The sequence below is a fragment of the Rattus rattus genome, chromosome 9, assembly GCF_011064425.1.
Source record: "Rattus rattus isolate New Zealand chromosome 9, Rrattus_CSIRO_v1, whole genome shotgun sequence".
Lineage (NCBI taxonomy): Eukaryota > Metazoa > Chordata > Mammalia > Rodentia > Muridae > Rattus > Rattus rattus.
Window position 1 is genome coordinate 29037265 of NC_046162.1, and position 24208 is coordinate 29061472.

A 24208-nucleotide genomic window follows, 5' to 3' on the forward strand; every position below is an offset into this window, starting at 1 on the left:
CACACACACACACACACACACACACACACACACACACCCCGATGCCCCAGAAACAACTAATAACTCCCCCAAATAGTCTATTCCCTCAACTTGAAAATACTTCTATTATTTCTACCCACTTGCCTTCCTAAAAATATCTATAATTCATCTCCAAAACTGGACTAGATGTTATATTCTCCATGGGGGTGCTTCTCGAATTTAGTGTGCATTGTTTCTGCCTGGATCTTGTTAAAATGAAGACCTTTCAATAGGCGAAGATGAAGGCTTAGACTGTTTGCTCATAACCCGGCTGCTGGCCCTCAGGTGACATTTTGAGGAAGGAGGTGCTGGGAAATTTCCCCCGTGCCAGCCTTACCCAGATCAATTTTATCACTGTTTTCCTAGAGTCGTCTTCACAGACAACGCTTCCATTGTCACTTCAATGGCTATGTTCTAATCTGACTAGACACTGTGCCTGACTTCTCGGCTAGGAACTTCTAGTCTTCTGCCCTAGTCTCTGTGACCATCTGTACCCTGTGCCGAGTACACGATGTTCAGAAAACACCTGATAACGCGTTGGGTGCGTGCGACAAGCCACTGAGGGCTACGTAGTTTTTTACTTGTAAAATATGAAACTGTCAGGTCTCAAACTCAGGACCTAGTTAACATATCCAAGTGGACCTGGCCCCCAGGTTCTCCCGGCATCCCCCAGTCACTACCTGTTACAGCGTAAGTCTGGCGTGCCCCAACCCCTAACGTAAACTTCTCCAGCTTATGTGTTGGTCTGCCCTTCCCTGTGGAATCCAGCCATTTTGGTCACCCATCTTTTTTCCTTCTACCCTCCCGTCTCCTGGCTCCTCCCTCTCTCCTCCCACATCTTCCCACAGGGCACAGCTCAGGGTCAAGTTTACTCTGGTCTCTCCCAGATGTCTCTGCCTCTGCCTCTCCCTCATATCTACAATAAACCTTCTCCGCCATACCTAGGGACAGCCATGTTTTTCTTTTTATTTCTTTTCTTCTCTTCTTTTCATTCAGGAACCACGTGACCACTTTTATTTAAGCAAACTGATATGCCAGCAACTTGCAACTCAAGTCTCCAGAGCCTACACTTTGTAAAACATGTAACTTTATTATTATTTTTTTTTTGCCATAAGCAACTGTTGACTTGTGCCTCCTACAGAGGGTAAGACATATCTGAAGTACTTTTATCTTGAACACAAGCAATAAATACTCTCCCGATCCAGGCATAAATACGTAGTCCCAAACATTACGAACTGCAAAACCTACAAAATACATTTCGAACCAAAACCTTTCTGTGAACACTGGGCACCATTTACAAAAATGTAAGACAGAAACCAGCAGAAGAGGATCCCATCTTCCTAAGCAGGACACTGGAGTAAGCGGTGCACACACGCCCATCAAAGCCTCCACGAATTTGAGGTTAGAGGGCCAAGACCACGGTATGGTGGGGGAGGGCAGCAGTCTCCTAGACCACACCACAGACATCTCTCAGTTCCAGTGTTTAGCGTCTAGGTTGGATGTCCCAGAAACCGTCTCTTAATTAAGGGTTCCCAAAAGAGAATGTACAGTAGGCTGAGACATAAACAGAGACGAGTGTGGGCCAGTTGAGGAAGATTGTTTTCTGAGTGACAGAGTTTTATCTGGACACGGTGATTACAGCCGGAAGTCATGCATCTGGAGAGCAAGCCAGACCAAATGCTGTGTGACTTAGGAAGAGGAATCTGTGACTCTGATCATTTTTCTAGGAGCTTTGTTTGAACACCGCAGGGAAATCAAGTGTGCCTGGCATCAGGGAATCCTCCTCCTCACAAGAGATCCAGCTCTAGGTTGAAGGGATAATTACAGGAAACAGTCTGCAGGAGGCTAGTTGAGAGCACCTTTGAAGCTCTTGTATAAATGGCCTCGGGCGATGTGACTCTGGTAGGCTGGGAGAATGAAAGGGTTAATTTTGAGTGGCTCGAGGGTTGTGAACTCAGATGAAGGTGAGGATGAAGATGAAGAAAAAGAACAGGCCATTTCAAATTGGAGGGTCCCACTGTGCCCCCCAGTGCTCTATGTAGGAACAACATGGTTGGGTGGGGGTGTGCTGCTTAAGGTCTGACTTCCCTGTGTTACCGTCCTTAGCAGTCCGGTCTCAGCAGGAGGCAGTGTTGAGAAGAGCTAAGAGGCTGCCCTGGAGTTATATTTGGGTGGCGTCTCAATCTCTGTCCTTCCCAGTTCTGTCACCGGGACAGTTGTCTGGCTTGGGATGAACTGAGGTTCCTCAGGAATAACCAGCATGCGGGCTGATTGCCTGTCACCTGTGCAAGTGCCAATCAACATTCTGTGCATTTTGGAAGCACCGCCCAGTGCTTGATTCAACCTTCAGACTGCTAAACAAACCCCTAAGGCCTGAGAGAACCCAATGTCTCAAAGTCCCACGATCATCACAGTGCTGCCCTATCTCGGTTCGTGTGGGCAGTGCCGTGTGGACGCCGCTCCTGAGAGGCTGGAGTGGTGAACATTCTGTAGTCATCGCCACAGCATTCTACGCAGAACAGGAGATCCAGTCACGCACGTAGCTCGCCATTAGACAGGGTCATAGGATCAGTAACGACCCAAAGACTTCTTCTGCACCTGTTTGTTCCCACCATCCGAGGCCCTCTCATTCCTGACCAGACTCAGGCACCCCGTGGTCCAGCCGTGGGCTCTGAATGTGTCGTCCTACTTTATCCACCCAGTGGAGCTCGCTGTGCCCCATCAAAGAGAGGTGGCAGTGTGCTCTGAAGTTGTATGACATCCGGCCTCTGGCACAAGCATCCACTCCACCTCGTGTGTGGCAGGAAGCTGTGGCTGCCAGCCTTGCAGCAGTAGAACACCCTGCTTTAACCACCCCGTGCGTTTCTTAGAAAAAGAACGGTGCTTTCCTACTCTCCCATCCATAAAATAGGCACATAGTCTCGTTGGGTCAAATTAAAGATTACTTGAACTATTCTTAAAATAATAATAAAAAGAAGAGCGTGGCCTACATCTGCCTCTCCTGATTGCTGAGAAGGGGAAGGGATGTTCCCTGAGAGCGGGCGATGGAGCCTCGAGTACAGCATATGACAAGAGGCTGGGATGGGGCAGACACAGAGACACTGCTCCAGCTGTGGCCCAGCTGTTGGCTCGGCAGCTGGCCCTCCAGCGTCTTCTAGGATGCTGCAGTTGTGGCTGCACACGTGCTGCCGCCATGGTCCAGGCACCTGTGGGGGTCCTGGGCTGGTGGCAGCTTTTAATGCTGTGGAAAAGGGACATTGTTTCTTCGCTCAGGATTCATGGCGGTGGCTGGTCAATGAGTCCCTGCTAAAGTCCACATTCTGCGATTTCAGCCAGCTGGCTTAACAGCCGGGAGAAGGGTGGCCGGTCTTCCGGTTTCTGGAGAGTAACAAAGAGATCTCTATAAGTTCCTCATACCTGTGCATTCAAGCAAAGTTTAAAGCAGGCCAGAATTTAATAACAACATCCACTCTGAGTTCAAAATATGATTCCACGCAGGCTGTAGAGAGTCTGAAACCAGATGACCTAATTTTTAATTCTTGCCTCTTTTTTAAAAGGGGGATCAAACCCAGAACCTTATACACATGACACTGAACTTAAATCTCAGCCCCACCACTTGCCCATTGTGTGAGACTGGACAGAAAAACCTCTCTGAAGATCAGGTTTCCCATCAGTAAAAAGGAGATGAAGTCTAGCTCATGGGATGGTTTTGAGAATTAAGCAAACCACGCAAAATGTATCCCAACAGCACTAAGTAACAAAAAAGGAAATATTTATGTTTAAAGCTCACACTGTATGTATAGGATATATATATAAGGAAGATATAATATTATGTTAAATCAGAGATGCTTGAAGCCAACACTAGTGTTAAGTTGTCACTGCCTCACAATATGATCTACAGATTCAACACAACGCCAACCGAACCACCCAGCATTCGATTGCGTGGCACTGACTAGCTGACTCCGAAATGTATATAAAAGAGACATAAGTCTCAGAGAACAAATACAATGGAGGAAGAAAAACAGAGATGGGAGACGGTTATCGCCCCACCTCGGGGTTTACTGTAAAGTTCCTCATCGGGTGACACTGGTGAAAAGATACACAGTGGATCAGAGGGACAGAGCAGGGGTCCTGAGAGACCCTGATGAGCACAGCAAGCAGACAATGGGATGAGTTGGACAACAAACAGTGCTGTAACTGCCCTCTCACATAGGAACCAGCAGTTCAAGTAGCAAACCTAGGCTGCTCACAAGAAAGTAGACCCTAGTCTATCATGAACCTGAAGGTCAAAGGTGAAACCATAGGACAAGTGGTTTCAGGAGTAAAATGGGGGAGGCAGCCTTGACTGGGGGTGGGAGAGGGAAGTCAGTAATAGGAAGAGTGACAGTAAACAGCACTAAGGATGTCTGGAGAAAGTCACCAGGAATCACATTATATATTTACTTAGAGTTATATGCAAGGCATATAAGTCTGCGTATACATATGTGGTTTAAATAAAGTTACCCACTTGGGCTGACAATGCTCCCCACCAAGAACCACAGACTAACAAAAACCTAAACACTAGGCCTGAGAAACTACCTTTAGAGTTGCTGGTCATGGAAGCCCATGAAACCCTCCCAAACAACATAGACTTGCTGTTGCCCTCCATCGCCTCCCAGAGGTCGAAGGTAACTGCTGATTGCTGAAGACACCATGCACTTTGGACATAAGACCTCGAGGAGACAAGCTGGCTGTGACTTGAAAGCCTCCTCCCTTAGGTCTAGTTTTCATTGCACTGAAAGGTGCTTGGAAATCTTCCAAGAGAGGGAAGCCACGGGCAATCCTACCCAGCTAAGATCACATGGCTTTGAGCATGGCACTATGACCCTAAGGATGCAGTACTGGCACTCATACTGGTGGTAGCCAACAGCTCTCCTATTAGATTTAAAGACTCCTCAATAGGGAGACAATCATGCCTGGTACTAGGAACTTACCCAACTACCCGGGGCTGGTGATGTCACAGATCTAAGAGAAGACCTATGACACTTTATAAACCAGCTTAATTCCTAACCGTACTCTAAATATCTATCCTTTAACAGATAAGTGTGGCTTTCACTCCTCATTAAAAAGAAATACAAACAAAACAAAACAAAACAAAACAAACCCATCCATTTGCGACAGATGGAGACTGTTACAGAAATCCACAAGTGGTCAAACATAGGGAATGAGTAGATAGCCTCCACGAACACATCTGTAACATGACCCCTGTCCCAGTGATGCAGGACCATTGTGGGAGGGTGAGATTGTAAGAGCCAGAGGACCAGGAAATCTGTCGTGAGACTGTGTCTCCTAGACAGGCTAGCTTCACCCATCATGCCCCCATGGCTGCCGAAACAAGGTCTGAAGAAGTACGACGACAAGAGCCATGCAAAATGGAACGGGGAGATTCTTACCAGGCCTCACCCCTGAACTGGGAACTATATGCAAATGAGGAATGCTGGGAGTAGGAGACGTCGTCTTCCCCAGGGATGAGCCCCCTAAGTGGTTACCAGTGGTCATTCCCCAAATCTTACACATACAAATAACATTAAGTGGACTGAGTAGGTTTGAGTTTGTATATCTGTATATGTGCGTGTGTGTGTGTGTGTGTGTGTGTGTGTGTGTGTGTGTGCGCGCGCGTGCGCGAGTGTGCGTGCACAGCAATCACAATTAAAAAGTGGCCATGATTTTGAGAAGGAGCAAAGATTTAAAAGAATACAGAAATAATAAATTAAACCTCTACGAGATCTTTATTGGAGGAGATCTGAGTGACTGTTCTGAGTGACTGTTCTGAGTGACTTCTGAGTGACTTCTGTTCATGAGGAGTTGTTAGCTACAACTTCGAAAGCGCAATTCATGGGGGAAAATGATGCTGAACTTGTTAAAACTGGAAAACCTCCATTCGGTAAGAGACCCTGTCCAGAGGGACGGTGGGATGGCTCAGAAGGCAAAAGCGCTTGCTGCTAACTGACAGCTTGAGCCCCATCCCTGGGACCCACAGGCGGAAGGTGAGAACTGACCCTTGCAAGTTGTCCTCTGACCTACCTAGGCGCATACGGACAGTGTACGCCGCCCTCGGGGCTGCATACACATACACACGAAATAAATAAATAATGTGATTTAAGTGACACTAGTAAGGGCTGGAGAGATGGATCAGTGGTTAAGAGCACTTGCTGGGATCAGGGTTTGATTCCCAGCCCCATGGGGCTGCTCGCAACCATCTGAAACTACAGTCCCAGGGGTTCTGAAGTCCTTTTCTGTTCGCTGTGGAACTTCGTAAGTAGGGTGCACAGACACGTGTATAGGCACAACACCCGCACGCATAGTTTTTTAAGTAAAAGCATTAAGGAAATTGCTAAGAGAATGAAAAGGTAAACTGTAGGCTTGGGGAAAACATTTGCAAAGCATATAATGATAAGGAACCCTTCTAAAGCCAATGACGGGAAATAAACAACCCGAGCATTTCACTAAGATTACAGATGGCACAGAAACAAAAAGAGGTGCAGCACGGCCAACCACTAAAGAAATGGCAGATGAGACAACATAAAATATAATCTCCCCCTCCTCTGTAGGAACGGTGATGTCCAGCATAACCAGTACTGGTGCGTATGAGACACAGCAGGGCTGGGCATGGGGGTGTACACCTTTAATTCCTGCACCTAAGAGGCAGAAGCAGAGACAGGTGTATCTCTGTGGGTTCAGGGCCTGGAAAGCTGGGGCTACACAGTACCAAACAAACCAACAAACCAATAAAAACAAAAGCACCAGAATCCATCATTACTGCTAAGAATGGACAAAAGACTTAGGAACACAATCTGACAGCGTTTAGCTTCTTAAATCAACCAAACAGTGTTAACATATGATCCAGCAGCCACTCCTAGGCGTTTACTCAACTGAGTTGAAAATTTATGTCCGTTAGATTCACCTTAATAGATTCACATGCAGTAAACGCTTATAGCAGGTTTTCTCATAATTGCTGGAAACTGAGAGCTCCTTTAGTAAGCACATGAATAAACAAACTATGGTATGTCCATACAAATGGAGTACTACTCAACAATAAAAAAGAAATAAACAATAAAAGCCAAGGAACCACAGAGCAGTACACATTGATAACCACACACTGAAATATCATATTGTACTCCCTATGTACATATAGTTAAAATATGATTATATGCAGAAACATGTACAAAGCCCTGCCTGTTTATTATGGTCTTCCTTGATCCCCATCCTTGTAGGTCATGTCCTTTCTGGCTTGATGCGGTCCCTGAAAGTGTGTGTTACGATCCAGGGGGAATCTCCCTGTGTACTGACCTCTTTCCAGCAGTTATTCATGACCTGGTAGACATGAGGGGAGGCCAGGCGGGGCTTGTATAACCGAAAGCCAGTGCTGATGTCTTCCACGACCTCTGAATTGCTTCGGTTTTCATATGGGATTTTGCCTTCGCTGAAGACTTCCCACATCAGTACACCTAGAAGCAGCAGTGAGCAGAACAACAGCTAAGGGAAGTTGCACATGTACCAGAGAGACTCACACCCACAAGCAACAGGGCCCTTGGAGTGAGTATTAAGTCTACCCCTCTAGACGTCTAGAAGTGCAGTATCAGGCCTTCCCTTAATTTTTTTCATTGTTCTATTTTAAAATATTTTTTTACTCTGTGTGTGTGTGTGTGTGTGTGTGTGTGTGTGTGTGTGTGTGTGTGTGTGTATGAGTGATCGCCATGTATGTGCATGTGCTTGAGGAGTCTAGAAAAGGCCACTAGTTCTTCTGGAGAGATTCTGAGGTATATACGAAGCAAATGGATTTATGTCTAGACTTCAGTTTCATTCCCAAGCTCTCTCGCTCTCTCTCTCTCCTACCCCACACCATAGCTATAAATACCTTTACGTACACATACATGCAAATATCCCAAATCTAAAGTCTAAACCATTTTTGGTGTCAGGCATTTCATAGACAGAATCTTAACTTGTTTGTAGACACTGAGGGGAAAGCATCTTCCCACAGCATGTTTCTCCACTTCTTCATCCATATACAAGCTGCCTCAGCTTTGTCTTTCTCGTGTACTGACAGATCACAGACTCAGAAAAAAAGTGGAGGTTGCTGGTGTCCTGACCAGAGGGGTAAAACTACAGGACTGGAGGATGGAGTTCCCCAAAGTCTGATCCTCAAATACCCACTAAGAGTCAGCTCCTACGCGTGTTCGAATGGGAGACTTCTGAACTCACCCTAATACCCTCCTCCTGGGGTCACTGACCTGCAGGCTCCTCTGAGGTACCCAAAGACCTGGGAATCAGACTCTGACCGTGAGGAAGACTGTTCAGTGTCCCAGGGTGCCAGGATTCCTAGTGAGGTGTCTTCTGAAGTGAGTGGTTGGGGCTACTGGGGATTGACTGCTTTAACTCGAACCCTCTGGGGCATGAAGAGGCGGAGTTTATAGAGGCTGCTGACTCGCTCAAGAAAGCAATGGGATAAATCACACAGACTGCGTTTATGACAAAACCCACAAGGCTCAGCCAGGCAGGAGGCTCGTAGCCTGCAGGTTGCTGTGGTTTGCACATACTACTGTCTGTCTTTCTCTTTTCTTCCTCGTTCTGTCTGTCCACCTGTCCATCTTCCCATCTGCCTGTCCGCCTGTCTGTCTTTTTTCTCTGAGACAGGATTTCTCTGTGTAAAAGCCCTGGCTGTCCTGGAACTCCCTCTGTAGACCATGCTGCCCTGGAACTCAGAGATCTGCCTCTGCCTCCCCCGTGTTATACACCAGTGTGCCCTGCTGCTCCTACTTGTTTCTGTTCTACCCCTGTCTCTCAACCTCATTCCTGGACTCTTTTCAAATCACACATCTCAGGAAGGGATGCACTTTAGACTTCTGGAAAACCCAGTAGACTATCCTCGGGTTGACACGCTAAGACTTCCCAAACTCCGTCCTGCAATGTGCTGGTGAACGTGCGTATAGCTCACACTCTAAACATCTTTGTTGGGTGCCACCTTGGCAGTGTCAGTGGCTCTATAACCCACAGAGAGATAGCCACGAGTTGTCTCTGGCCTTCCTCTATACTTGTGGACAGTTGTGCAAGGAAGACACCAGAACAATTGCCTCCAAATTCATCCTGTAACTTCTACCCTGTTAACAGTAACAGCCAAGCCCAGAGGGGTGTGTGTGTGTGTGTGTGTGTGTGTGTGTGTGTGTGTGTGTGTGTGTGTGTGTGTTTGTGTGTTGAACTAAGGAACAGAGCAGAAAGATTCATAATTAACGAGCTCTGGGCTCGTGGGAATGGGCACTCTAAAGTGAAGATCGCATCACCGGTTCTTACCCTGGGAGACTTGATCTCCCATGCTCGTGCCACTGAGTTTGTGCCCTAGCAAACCTTTCACATGGAATAGCAAGGTCAACCCAAAGTGGTTTCTCTCCAAAGTGCCATCTGTACAGCCATCATATTGGAGAGGCTATTCGGTACACTTTCATGCACACTGTTTGGGTGCACAAATTATGAGTTAGACTGACATCAAACTCAGCAAGTTATTTAACCTTTCCCACATGTTAATGTCATTCATTCATTCATTCCCACCAACTGTAACTGCTGTCTTTGTTCTCCCTGTAACTCAGGAACTTTTGCTATCTCTGGATGTAGTTGAGTTTTCACACTTTCTTGTCCCTGCCAGGGACACAGCTTCATGAATATTTGAATGGAGAAGCTTCTCCAAGAGTTACTTCTAGAAGGCCTTTCCAGAGCGTACTGGGTAAAACGGACCCTTCCCCCGCCCTAAATACTCTCTACCAATGCTGCTTTCCTTGAGTCACAGCACTCACGGACCCAAACTCCACTTCGGTGACAGTCATCTGTCTCCTCTCCCCAAAAGTTTAGCTTCAAGAGGATAGAAGTCTCTTCTGCCCTGTGCCCTCCTGCTTCTCAGCCCCTGAGTAGCCCAGGAGTGTTACAGACACTCAGGAAACCATGGTGAAGTGACAAGAGCTTACAGAGGATTGCGTACGGGAATGTTGGACCCAGTAAGGTCCTGCTTTCAGCTTCATATTCCAATCTCCTGACTCCTCCAGCTTTCCAGCTCACAGTAGCTACCCCAAGTCTCCTTTTCCATTATTATTTTTAATTTCTTAGCTGTTCTAAAGATATCTAGAGATAAAGGCAGCAAAAAGAGGCTGCTCGGACACTTCAGGCTGTTCTCACGCAGGCCCTCGTGGGTTCTTTCTCCACAGGGGTCAGAACAAAGTAGACTTTGTTTGCATTTGAGAAGGAAACAGCTGGTGCACAGTTCCAGATCACACAGGGTGGGCTCAGGGTGACACTTACCAAATGACCACACATCTGACTTGCTGCTGTAGCGGCTGAAGGAGAACACTTCGGGGGATGCCCACTTCACTGGGAATTTGGTGCCCGTGGAGCTGGTATATTGATCATCAAGGACAAACCTGGGAAGAGGCGAGGAAGAGGTCAGGACAGTGCAGGGCTGAGTCTCCTTCCTGACGGCAGCTGATCCCACACCCTTCCATTACCTTGTCATCCCGAAGTCGGACACCTTGATGACCTGGTTTTCTCCCACCAAACAGTTCCTGGCGGCCTAGATCAGAGGCGGGTAGGCAAATGAGAAATAAAGTCGTGGGTGGTGAGCCAGGAGAGGAAGGGGCTCCCATCACTAGGCTTTATTTCTCTGTGTTGCTGTACAAAGTCACTCAGAGCCTTACAGATGTTGATTGTCACCGGCAGCCTGCAGAGCTAGCTGGAAACTCATCGAGCCAGCCGAGAGTGCAAGTCCTTTTATTAGGATGAAGAGTTTATTTTCTAATTATTAGAGAGACCCAGCCTTGTGCATCCAGTAATTCACTGGAATGCAACCTGACAGGGCAGGCAGTGCTGACATTGGGGCTGCCTGCAGTGCCTCCCAAGCGATTAATATGAAAGTGATTAATAAGAAGGCCAATCCCCTAATGCTATCCTTAGTGGGGAGAGTACCTGGCCCCTGTCAGTATCCCTTTAGGTAGTCTCCAAAGAGTTCCGGGAGACAGGAGAACAGGTGGGTGGGTCTCATACTGAAAAGTACTTCCCTGTCCAACTGGGGACTCACATGACTACTCATGATCCCTGCCTGTAAGAGGTTCCCAGGCTGCCCCTCAGGTTTTGGTGCAGCTTTGGTAGAAAAACAGTGCTTCAGCCCAAGTGCCCATCAATGAGAGAAGGGGTAAAGAAAAGGTGATGTGTATAGACATAGATTGGGGTGAGGGGGTGGAGGGGAGGGTACTCAGCCACAAGGAGGAATGAAATGATTCCATTTGGGGGAAGTGGGATGGAACTGGGGAACATCTGGTTAAGTGAAATTGCTACACTTAAGGACAAACAGCATGGGTCATTTTTTCCTCACACATGAGATCTAGATTAAAAATGAATGAATGAATGAATGAATGAATGAATGAATGAATGAAGCATGCAGGTAGAAGTGGAAGTGCCTGTGAAGAGGAAGGGAGCCATTGAGATCAGGGACAAGAGATGGTGAGGAAGAGTTTGAATACGATCAAAGCATAGGAGGCATACATGGGAAAAAGGCACAAGGAAACTATCACTTTGGACACTCAGCATATGCAAACAATAGGTTTTATAAAGTGAAACTGTTCTGGCCTATCCCCTTCACTTTTACAGGGGGGAAACTGAGGCACAGAGAAGGTAATTAGGAGTAGTTGTATGTTAGAAGAATGTGGATTGAAACTCTGAGGGCACATGTTCGAGGAATGGCCCGGTGTAGTTCAGATCTGAGCACTGGAAACATTTCCCTATCAGGGGCCTCCTGAAGTGGGTGGAGCAGGAAGAGGCCGAGAGGAGGGAAGGCCGTGTGGGACACGCTACTCAGTGATGCTCCCTCAGATTTGGTAGCATTGCATTACAGGGGAATATGCATTCCTTTGCCCTGTTCTTGCAGGTGTTGGCCCCCTGCATTTGCTCATACCAGGTCTCTGTGGATGACACAGGCTTTTTCCAGGTAGGCCATGCCCTCACACACGTCCAGGCACATGCCCAGCAGGGTCTCTGCAGCAAAGAGACCCCGCTGACTTCGAAGGTAATCCGACAGGCAGCCGTGCTCCATGAACTCAAACACCAGGCAGATGGGGGCTTGCTCCAGGCACACCCCATAGAGCTGCACCAGCTTGGGGTGAGAGAGTTTCCTGGAAGAAAAAGGCAAGAGATGAGATGACCTAAATCCAGTATTCCAAGAGTGCTGGGCATATGATGGCACGTCACTTCACCCGACTCATGGTTCTGAGAAGAGAACCAAACCTCACACCCAAACTTAAAAGGGTCGTGGGAGCCAAGGTCTGGGCATATCAGAGAGTCATCTGGTATGAATGAAGATGGACAGAGGCCAGTGTGGGCCACAGCAGAGATGGGTGGAAGAGGAGACCAGAGAGCCAGACATATAGCAGGTCTTGTAGATCATGCTGAAGTCTGTCTGTCTGTCTGTCACTCTCCTTCCCTCTCTCCTTCCCCTTCCTCTCTCTCCCCACTCCTTCTCTTTGTGTAGGACACAAGTCAACTATGGGTGTTATTCCTGAGGAATCATCAACCCTTTCTTTCTTTTTTCCTTCTTTCCTTCCTTCCTTCCTTCCTTCCTTCCTTCCTTCCTTCCTTTCTTTTTGAGAATAGATTTTTTTCCTCACACATCATATCCTGATTACCGTCTCCTCACACCTACTCCTCCCAGTTTCTCCCCATCTCCCCTCCCATCTGGATCCACCCTCTTTCTGTTTCTCATTAGAAAACAAATAGGCTTCAAAGAGATAAGAATAAAATATAAGAAGATAAACAAAAACAAACACATTGGAGCTGGACAAGAGACAAACGAGCGAGAAGGCACAAGAATCAGAGACCTCACTTGTCCACATACCCAGGATTCCCATAAAAACACCCAGTGGAAGCCGTAATACACGTGCAGAAGACCTGCTGCAGACCTGCAGACACGGGCCCTGTGCAGTCTGCAACCATCTCCATGATTTCATATGTGCTTTGCTCGTGCTTGTTTAGAGGGCTCTGTTTTCTTTGTACAGTTGCATGTATGTGGGTGCACTGTGTGTGTGCCTGTGCCAATCTTCTGGAACTGCAAGTGCGCTTAACCACTTTTTTTCTCCAGCCTCCCTCCTCCTCCTCCTCTCCTCTCCTCTCCTCTCCTCTCCTCTCCTCTCCTCTCCTCTCTCTCCTCCCTCCCTCCCTCCCCTCCCCTCCCTCCCTCCCCTCCCCTCTTTAGAAACAGGAACTCACTGGCCTGGAACTAGCCAAGTATCCTAGGCTGGACCTGCCTATGTCTATCTCCCCAGCACTGGGGCACCAAGTACATGCCTTCACGTCCAACTTCTTTTTTCATTTTAATAACATGATTTCTTCAGATTTGAACCGAGGCCTTGGTGGTTGTGCATGCAGTAAGCACTTCACCGCTGGAGCCATCTCCGTCTCCTCAGGCCTAACAGGATTCTTTTTGTTTTTTCCTTATGTAGTAGGAGTCGACAGCTGAGGCACGCCAAGACATCAGAGTGGAATTTTACAAACACGGCCCAGGCCCTCCTTGTCAGCACGCCTGCACACCCGTGCTCTGACTCACATCATGACTTCTGCCTCCTCGATAAAGTCTTCTTCTGACATCGCCCCTTCCTGAATGGTCTTGATGGCCACCTTGTCCTTGTTGAGCCAGTAGCCGAGATGCACCAGTCCAAACTGCCCGCTGCCAATCTCCTGCACGAAAGTTAGCTCCGAGGGCTGGATCACCCACTTCCCTGGAACAGAGGAAGAGGAAAAGCTTTTAGAGAGGGCAATTAATAAGATATGAATCTCAGAAACACATACAGTCTTATGTAGCCTATGGTTAGTATGACTCAAAGATGGCTTAGACCGTCATAAGTAGTTATTATTTAACATCGGACATGTTTTTGAAATTGCCATGATGCAGGAGGAGAGAGCAAGGAGAGAAAAAGGCAATGCTTTATGTGTGATAAAGAAGGTAAATGAGGGAATCATTACAGGGTCCCAACATTTTTTTAGCTGCATCTGATTGAAAAGAGTTTATTATGATTTTTTTTCTCTTGAGACTGACTCATCATCTATCCCAGATTGGTCTCAAACTTGTAATCCCACTCCCTCAGTCTCTAGAGTACACAGAGATTTGCAAATACCAGGCCTATAATTTTATGCCATTATTGCAGAGGAAATTTTCTTTGCATTTTTCACATGTTCGTGGATGAATTTAGAGGCCCTCTGTGCTCATAGCACTGTGCCAGGCTTTGACAGGAATAGAGCTTGAAGATCTATTCTTGGGTCATGGGGGACCTGTGCAGGGAACTGTTTCCGGCAGGACTTTTTTTTTTTTTTTTTTTTTTTTTTTAAAAAAAGAATTGTTTTTATTTATGAGTATGGTGTAAGTCTGTTTGAGTGTAACGCACATGAATGCAGGTACTTTCAGAGGCTAGAAGAGAGTCTTGGATCCCCTGGGGTGGAGTTATAAGTGGCTGTGAGTCTGGAGTGAGTTATAAGTGAATCTGGGTGCTGGGAGATGAACTTGGCTCTTCTGGAAGAGCAGTAACTTCTGTTAACTTTTCAGCCATTTTCTCTAGTCCTGGAGCAGGCTCTTGATAAGTATTTAGTATACAAATAAAAGGAGTTAAGCCTCATTTTCCTACTGACAAAGTAAGTGGGGCTGACCAGAGAATCTCTGTGATCCCATCCAGGACAATTTAGGATTCAGCGATTAGAGTAGCGTAACTTTCACGAAGAGGATAATGATATATTCTGCTTTCCTGGTGCATGATACAGCAACATGTCTGTCAAGCTGAGGTATAGACTCAAGAGCAGACAGCATGTGAGCATCCTCTGTATGCAACACGTGCTGAGGGCTGCATATGAAGACTCTATGGCAGTGTTTCTCCAAGCATTTCCCTGCTGACCTAGGTCAAAGCTACTGGGCTGCTTGTTTATAATGTGGACTCCAAGGCCATGCTGTCAGGGAGTGTTTTGGTAAGCAGCAGGGAGTGTCCTGGGATCAGCATTGTTTGATAAGTGTTTGGAAAGATTGGCTGCACACTGGTCTGAGAACCACCAATGGTTACAACAATGGACGATTAGATTAGTCTCCTCTTCAAACAGCACGTTTTGGTGTTGGACCAAGGGATGTGAACTGAGATGCCTTTAGGTTCTAGTAGAGAGTCAAGAAGAGAAGCTATTTTGGAGGACAGACTTCATAGTAGGCCCCGGGGCCCTGTAGGTACAGTCCTCCCCTCTCGCCTTTTTGTTCTGGTACTGGGGATTAAACTTGGGACCTGACTCGGGTTAGACCAATGTTCTGCCACTGAGTTAAAGTCCTAGATCTTCAAAACTTAACTTTATTCTACATAAACATTTCTGATGCTGACAGCTCCCAGCCCTTGTAGAAGACCCAGACCCAACAAGTTAGAGTATAACAAAAGTGCCAAAGGGTAGAATAGAACACAGCGCTAAGGGATATTTTCTGACATTTTCCAAGACCATCTAGTAGAGTGCTCTGTATAAAGTAGTGCCCAATGAATGCCTTAACTGAAGCCAAAGGGCATTGCTTTGGTCTTACTAAATGTGTTTGGTCTTACACAAATGCATATGATCACTCTTACCATCTCTCTAAGTCATCTGACATTTAAAGAACAGTTAGGCTAGTAGCAAATACTCTTAGAATTTGTCCCAGACATTTAGGTATGTAGGTTTTAGCTCAAATGTCCAACATCTGCCTACCATATCTTAGCCCTGCTGTGACAGGGGCTTTCTGCCGCCAGGAGCAAACTGGATACCGGAGTCGAGTGACCAAACCTAGGTTGACAGAAAAACCAAAGGCTATGGTTAGGGTTTTGCTATGGCAATTGTCTAGCTTAAATCACCAGGAAAAGAATGGTACGTGAAATAGTATTTCCAAATTCCAAAAGTCCCACCACCGTTTTCACAGAGCCCTTGAGAGGATCCTTAAGCATAGGAGGGCAGGGACAAGGTGACCTCAGAGCAGATATTTCCTGTGGGAGGCATGGGGATCCTAGGCATTTGGAAGTTTTTTGTTTTGTTTGTTTCTGTTTCCGTTTCTGATTTGCATCTTGAGTTACTATTTATGGACAGTTGGGGCTGCATAAAGAACCCAGTGGGGACTCGGTCATTTCTTCCCAAGTCTCCTTGTGGGAATTGGTCCCCTAGAACTTACCTCCTCCATTGTATTGGTGATACTGGATGAGGAGAGGGATGGAGTCAAACACATACTTCTCAGCCACATAGTACCGCTTGGGGCTGTCATTTGTTTCTTTGATGTGATAATGTTTAATACAGGGGTTGTTCTCACTTGAAACAAATGAACACACACAGTTATTACCAGAACAGCGTGAGGATTTTTGACTGTGCATGTTTATGTGCTTCACTATTTACAATAGCCAAAAACTGTGTTTCATATATACACTGTAATTTTATTCAACTGTAAAGAAGAAGAAATTAGGATACTCACAAGGAAATGGATGGAACTGAAGATTAGTGTGGTAAACAAAAAAATTCCAGGCTCAGAAAGACAAGTATTGAATGCTTTCTCTCATAGGTGGAATCTGGATATAAGCACACACATGCACAGACGCACACAGACACACAGATACACATACACACTTGCACACATGCATGCACACTCAGGAGTCTCTGCCACATAGGACTCTCAATATGGCAGACAGGTTTTATTTTTAGCATGTCAAGACCTGGCATTGGTCTATTTCCAGTTGTAGATGAAACTACTTTCTTCTATATATTACCTGATGTGCTCACCACATACAGGAGCAAGTATGTGATGTCTTCAGAGCTCTGCCTCCAGGCCTTGCCAAAGTCAAGAAAAGGATCTGGTATCCACCCAGTTCTGTTTCTTATTACATCTCTCTAGTCCTGCCCTTGAACTTGGGGCTTTAACTTTACAGGAGCATTGGAAGAAGCCACACCACTGCTAGTGAGGCTCTGCATGATGTATGGGCGGATCTCGCTACGTCTACATTGTCACACAAAAGCAGCTGTCTGTCGTGATTCCTCTGTGCCAAGCGAGTGGCATACCTTATGATGGCCTTGGTGAAGACAGAGACTGTGTATGTCCCGGGTGTCCTGGAATCTCGGACCATGAATGCTCCTTCTTTACCCTGGATTGGGTGGAAAGAGTGAAAGGTTAGTGATCTAACACCCAGTCTCTGGAACCTAGCTCCACTCTCTTGCTTCAAGAAGGAGGAAGCACTAACTGGCACAGAACAGGCTTTCAGTAGTGGCAGCCACCATTCAATTACCCATGCGGCATTTCTTCATGTGAGGTCCTATACGGATAGACAGACACGGGTCCTCTCCCTTACAGTTCATCAGGCACTGGACTCTACAGACATTTCCCAGCCTGGATACCATTATCCTCTTTGACAACGAGGTCAGTAAGTGAGTGCCGGAGGGAGTAAGTGGATTTCCCATTGGTCTACGGATAGTGAGCAGTGGGATTGGAGTTTGAACTTTGGTGCCTGAGCAAATTCATTTTCTTGCTCTGTGATGTGCCAGCCTGTTCTACACCTCCTCGGGGGCACAAACCTTATCCTGATAGTTCCCTCAGTTCCTGGATGGGGCTTGATTTCTGGAGCCCTGCTCACAATGCAGATTTCACTGAAGGGCAGATGGAGAAACAGTGGGATGCTACTAGTTGAGAGAAAGAGAGATACACAAAAAGCCAGAGAGAGACACAGAGAGACAGAGACAGAGGGGGTGGGTAGAAGGAAGTGCTGGCAGTTTTGCTTGTTCCGATGGAGGAGTCAGCATAAGCAATGGGCATGCCAGCTCACACATTCCGGATGGGAACGGTAAAATCTGAACGGTTTTGAGAACCAAATCCCTAGGTCTCCTCCTACCGGTTGTGAACATCTGCAGAGCTTGTTAATTATGACTTACTGAAATTAGACATTGTGAGGGTCATAAGTGAAGGTCACAACTAGACAGGAACTTTATATGGGAGTCATACAGTTATGGTTTATATACACACAGAAACCCCTCTACCCATCAGTCCCAAAGGAGAGTTTTGCATGAATACACACACACACACACACACACACACACACACACACACACACACACACACACGGGGGGGGAGGGAGCATGCTAATATGCATTCTAATAAGCATTCTGAAAATAGATTTGCCTATTTTAGACATTTTTAAGTAGACATTTTTGTAAATGGAATCATATGTGTTTTTCTGTGAGTGGGTCCTTTCATTTACATTACTGTTTCCAAGGGCCACCTAGGTGGTAACAGGTGTAAGGACTTCACTCCTACTTGTGGCCAAGTGACACTCCACTTTAGGGTCAGGCCATACTTGTTTTCCATTCGCCAGCTGACAGCCACCTTCTGGCTGCTGGGAGTAGAGACTTTTTGTTTGATGGCTTTGCTCAATGGGCATTGTCCACAGTTTTTACCGTTTGCCAAATCACGCAGCTTTGGCTCTTGGCTGGTTGGAGTGTGATGGGTTAAACTCGAGACAGGAAGAAACAGACCTCAAGCAGAGGCAGATTTTATCTGGTTCTGTCACTTATTCTAAAGGAAGAAACAGACCCAAAAGACCAGACGCTCACCAACTGTCTGAGGAGAGGAGCGTAAACATCTTTTTTATCGAACTACTGATAGCTGTCTGTTTGTGTTGGTGTTCCTGTTTCAAAGGAGTCATTGTTTTTCTGTAAACAAGGTGTGATTACAGCAGTCCTCAGCTGTAAGGCTGTAAGTACTCTGTAAACACCAGGTGACTGACAGGCAAGGTCACAGTCAGGTCCCCAAAGCACGGAAAGCTCAGCCTCCCCCAAACACTGCCTTTCTCCACTACAGTTCCTGTGAGCGACATTTGGTGACAGCAACACGGAGTCTCATTTGGGGCTGAAGCAGCTCAGAGTCTGAGGAAAGCAAGTGCCTTACCACATACTTCCTGCAAGGAGCCGAGGTAGCCACAGGTACACAGCCCCTGAAGAGGGCTGCAGGGGCACTGACTTGAATATTTCCTCTCAACACAGACAATATCTCAGAGTGATTTTTCTTATTGCTCCATTTAGAGAAAAAAATAAAGAGGCAACAACAAAAGAGATTATGTTAGGAGGTGAAATATTCGTAGAGCCCTGGAAGGATAGGAGAAAAGACTAACTTATGTACTTCCTTATGCTCTCTCTCTGTTTGCAGACGTCCCTGCTGTGGTGAGGCCATGATGCTGATCCACTCTCTGAATGTGGCCTCAGCCTACCAGCCTTGAATACAAAGGAGAAGGATCAGGTGGGCTTTCAAGGGAATTCCAGCTGCAGCAGCTTGGAGTATTGTTGATTCCAGATGTTTCCTGATTAAAAGTGCATGTGTCAATTTCTTCATCTGCGAAATGACCTTTGTAAGGCTATTGGTAGGTTTGAATAATATGCACAGAACAGTTCCGGGAATACAATCCCAGGACACTGACTATGAGGGTTATTAGTTCCCATTATTATCAGGTCCTGTGTGGTAGCATCTGGTGGAAGCATGAATTATAGTGTTTGTCTTCATCTGAGACATGTTTCAGTGTGTGTATCTGTCTTTCTGTACAAAGGATTGGAAGGTGATTTTGTAGAGGGGAATCTCAAAACAAAGGTATGTTATTCAAAGACGGGCTGATGCTTTGTGGTCTGAGAATATCTCGGACATATGTCTTTCATTGGGGATGGGGTGGGGCGGGGCTCTTTTCTCAAAACAAACCCATTTTTAAGTCAACATTGCATCTTTGATGCTATCTTGGGATCACAGAAGCATAATAGACCTGGGTTAGGCTTCTGTCTAACGTGCAAGCTGCTGCTGCTTGCATGAAGAGAGGACACCTGCTCACAGGGATTGACCCTCTCTCTAGAGGGGCTAAGGCTGAGAGAAAGCCCTGAAATGCAGAGTGCAGACATTTGGTGAAAGCAACGTGGAGGATCACTGGAAACATGACATTTTTCTTAATGTTCAAACAAGAAAAAACATCACATTTCATGGCTAGGCAGAGGGCCGGATTATTAAAGAAGGTGTCAGTTGAAGAACAGACGGAACATGTAAGAGATTCTTTCCCATGTCCCTAAACTAATTCGTCACATAATCACTTCAGTGCCCCAGGAGAGGCTCTGATTGAATAGGCCTGGAGTCCAGGAGCTTGCTGTAGGGAAGGATTGTTGTTTTACATTTTTATGTTTATGTGCGCGTTATGACATGAGTTTACATACAGGAGCCCGCAGAGGGAACTGGATCCCCTGTGACCTGCCATATATGTGCTAGAAATCGAACCTTGGTTTTCTACAAGAGCAGTAAGCATTCTTAGCTCTTGGTGTCATATCTCTAGGCTGGAGTTTGTGCTCTTAGTTTCCCCCACAGATACTCATGGCCAACCCAGCCATGATAACTTAAAAACACAGCAAGCATTTGGTGAACTCACTCATGGAATGAGTAGTTGTTAAGTGTTTTGTGATTGATACAGTTAAATCTAAGCTTACTTAATAGGGACGAAGTAAAATGTAGAAATAGACACATACACACATATACATATCATATCTGTAACCTAGAAGCTTTAGTTAATAATGGGAAATGAATATAATCTACCTCTTAAGATGCATGTACTTGTGAGACAAGAAGACTGAGTACACCAGAGAAGCAACAGTATTGAGTCAGACGGTAACAAAATAGAAAGAAAACCTCATCCCATTCTTAATGTCCAGAACCCAGACTAGAGCTTAGTAGGCCCCTCTGAAGTCTGCCTTCAGACTTACCTAAGAAAGAAGAGAGTATTAGATAAGCGAATTCAAAGTATTAGCAAGAGTGAATCTCAACAGCCTGAGAAAGCAAAATGCATTTAAATGCCTGAAAAGAACTTCTCAACAACAAGAACTGATTTCCTCTGTCATTGATGTGGGCTGTTTGAAGCTCTACACTGACTTTATTAAGGATTGAACGGAATGTAAGGAAATGTCCTTGTTGTTTAAACACAGCATAATTCAGGGTCCCAGTTCTGTGCTCTCTGTACTTAGTTCTTGTCAAGCTTCACTGTTCCCCAGCAACACAGCCTGAGGAATGAGAGGACTGGCTACATTTGTGCCCTACATCCAGTTCATGAAAATACGGAGCCAGTCTTTAATCCAAGTCCTCAGGAGGCAGAGGCAGGTGGGTCTGAGTTTGAGGCCAGCCTGGTCTAAAGTATGAGTACCCGGGCAGTTGGGGCTACACAGAGAAACCCTGTCTTGAAAAACCAAACCAAACAAATGGGAGGAGGGAGGAGAGAAAACAAAATTTAGGTTACTTTTGGAGGTTCTGTTTCTACAGATCTGCCATGGAATCTTAGAATATATATTTTTGTTACATTTCTCTATTTCACGTGTGTGTGGGCAGGATGTATGCACCGTGGTAGGCATGCCGAGGTCAGATGACAACTGTGGGCATCAGGTCTGTCCCTCAACCGTGCAGGTCCTGGGTATTGAGCTCAGGTTGTCAGTCTTGACGGCCCAATCCTAAACGCACTAAGCCATGTCACAGGCCCCTAAGAATTTGCATTTTAAACACCTGCAGCAATTCAGATATGAGGTCTATTGGGAACCACGGGAGATGACTAATTGCTGAGAACCAAGGAGACACAAGCATTCAAAGAAGACTCAGCTCAGTTCCTGCCGCTATGGGTACACTTTCCAATGCCTTTGATCCTGGTCTCCCTTCCACTCATTTATAAATATTCAGTGAGTGTTGGTTCCCAGGGGAGTTCAGGTCCAGTGACAGTGACTAACTGCACAGGGCCAGGAGCACACAGGGGTTAACAGATCACTGGCATCCTGATTTACTCGGATGTTCAGTTTGTCCTCACTGACAAATGTGGGCCCAGCAAGCAGAAGAGAAATTCCCACGGTCACCCACTGAATTGATGGCAGAACAGAGGCCCGAACAGGGTATCCATCCCATCAAGTCCTGCTTCCTCTCTGCTCATCCCTCTTTCCCCTAACTCTAAGATCCCCGGGTAAGGTCAGTTTCTCTGCCAGAGTGCAACTGAGGGTGAAAAGTCTGTAGGGTTCCTGTAAACTACAGGCCCTTTAGGCAGAACCCATTCCTGAGTAGCAGAGACAAGGAAAAGCAGGGCGGCCCTGAAGCCAAGGTCATGGCAGCAGATGGTGTTAGCGCCCATCCAGGCCAAGCACTTCCCCAGGCCTCCTTTCCTGTGCTGTCTAGCCCGATAATCCTCAGAATACCTGTCCTCAGACATGAAAGCCGTTGTTAAGCCAACACAGGAGTCCACCGCACCGCATAACCATAACACGGCTGGAAACCGTACAATTTCTTTTTAGCGAGGGCGCAGATACTCACTGTGTCCAAAAGAAGTTTTTCAGCTTTGTCTCGGCTGATGCTTTTATTGTACCACCTGAAAGCCAAAAGGAACAAGCCACGGGTCACAGTTTGAAAACTCCATCGCTTACTGATAAAAGAGGATGCTCTAAAGCCACGTGTTCGCTCTCTGTTTCTGTCAGCCCTTCAGACTCAGAAGGAAAGCCGTGACGGTTTCCAGGTAGTAAGGTATTTATGAGGAGAATAAGAGTGGAGCAAGAGTCGGCATCAGACTGGTAATGGCTGAAGCCGAGGTCCGGGGCCTTCTTTGTACTGTGCTCTCTACTTCTGTGCAAGCTGGAAAATTTCCATGACAGGGTTATAGAAAACACTCACCTCCCCCACTTCATAATGTCAGTGGGTGGCTATAGGTAGGAGGGTGACAGGCAGCCATTAAAAAAAAAAAAAAACGTTGATACTAATTTGCAAGTTTGGCAAATATCCTTTGAAAATGGTTGTTGTAATTTTCTTCTTAAGATTGGGCCCCCCCCAGACTTTCTGCAAAGCTTTTGTAATTGATGAGTGTGATTAATAAATGGCAAACCAGGAATCATTTTTAAGGACGAAGTTTCTGAATGTTGTTACAATGCGGAAACATATTTTGACCATCCCGATCACAAAGTGAAGTGGGGGAAAAAGGGACTCCCCCAGGGCTAAGAAGAAAGGCGGGAAATGGCCACGCAGGCTATCCACTGTCCGTGTGTGTGTGTGTGTGTGTGTGTGTGTGTGTGTGTGTGTATGTGTATGTGCGGGGTGATCAGGAGTCCGTGCAGTAGGATGCGCAGACACGTAAGTTGGTCAACTGTCCCGTGGGGATGTGCACCCCTCCTTCACCCCTTACTCGCCCATATCCTCATTCCAGCCATTCATGGTAGTGTAAAGTATCCAACTGAACACGTGTGATCATATATAAGACACGTAAATGCCAAAACATGGATAAAAGCCTCAGTCTGGTTGCATTCAGAGTCCTCTAGCACTTGGATAATAATTCTCTAGAAGTGTAAAGGCTGACATAATGTTACGTCCTGGTAAAGGACGCCTACAGGGTCTTACTTATTTCTGGGCCAAAAAGCCTACAACAAAAGGAGAATGATCATCAGTCGACAATTTATTTTTGGAGTTTAACAAATGCAGAAGAGGCTCTAGGTGGGGGAAGAAATAGTGTCTATGGAACCTGTTTGGCTACTTGAGAGCCTCCAAGAAGAAGAGAACCAGGAGATTCCATGGAACTTTTAAAACACAGTCTGGAGAGCAGATTGTATTCACGGCCTCCCAGATGGCCAACAAGTGTGCTTCATCCCACCCAAGCTCCCAGCAATGCATATGGGTTGCTAGAGCTGTGCTCTAAAGTGTGAAACAGGTCTGGGTTCAGCAGACAATGGTGTCGCTCCCTGGAGGTCTGCTTAGTTTTGTGCACACGGGAGTGAAGGATGTCTGTAGTGCAGTGTGCTTGCCTCTGTCTCCTCTGATCCTTTCTTTACCCAAGAAGGGATCAAAGCTCACAGAGGGTGAGGTGCCGTAGCCTCTCTTCTGCGATTTTGCTGTTTGGTGATCTCAGTTGCCCACAGTCAACCCATGGTTCCAGAAAATACGAAGTGGACAATTCTAGAAGTTATCAATTCTAAGCTCTGGGTAACACGATGAAATCTCGTGACAACCATGCAGGGTATAAGTCACCCTCGCAACAGTCAATTTACTACATACAATACCTACTTATGAGTCACTGGGTTGCTGTGAGGGTCACCAGGTACAGTGCCACGGTACTGCTGGGTCTGTGCTCAAGTGACC

The 24208-nt window shown here is 46.4% G+C and overlaps 1 protein-coding gene across 1 annotated transcript in view; it reads right to left on the reverse strand.

The window, feature by feature from the left end:
- Positions 1-2682: 2682 nt before the first annotated feature.
- The window catches only part of Itk (IL2 inducible T cell kinase), a 60715-nt gene continuing 39189 nt past the window's right edge, over positions 2683-24208 (reverse strand). The window contains exons 8-17 of the mRNA XM_032912466.1: positions 22403-22457; positions 17113-17195; positions 16238-16371; positions 15784-15858; positions 13631-13802; positions 11987-12203; positions 10545-10609; positions 10342-10460; positions 7348-7505; positions 2683-3396 (exon numbers count right to left, since the gene is read on the reverse strand). Of these exons, the coding sequence (XP_032768357.1) occupies positions 3325-3396; positions 7348-7505; positions 10342-10460; positions 10545-10609; positions 11987-12203; positions 13631-13802; positions 15784-15858; positions 16238-16371; positions 17113-17195; positions 22403-22457 (1150 nt within the window). The 3' untranslated portion in view covers positions 2683-3324. The remainder of the gene's footprint in view (positions 3397-7347; positions 7506-10341; positions 10461-10544; positions 10610-11986; positions 12204-13630; positions 13803-15783; positions 15859-16237; positions 16372-17112; positions 17196-22402; positions 22458-24208) is intronic.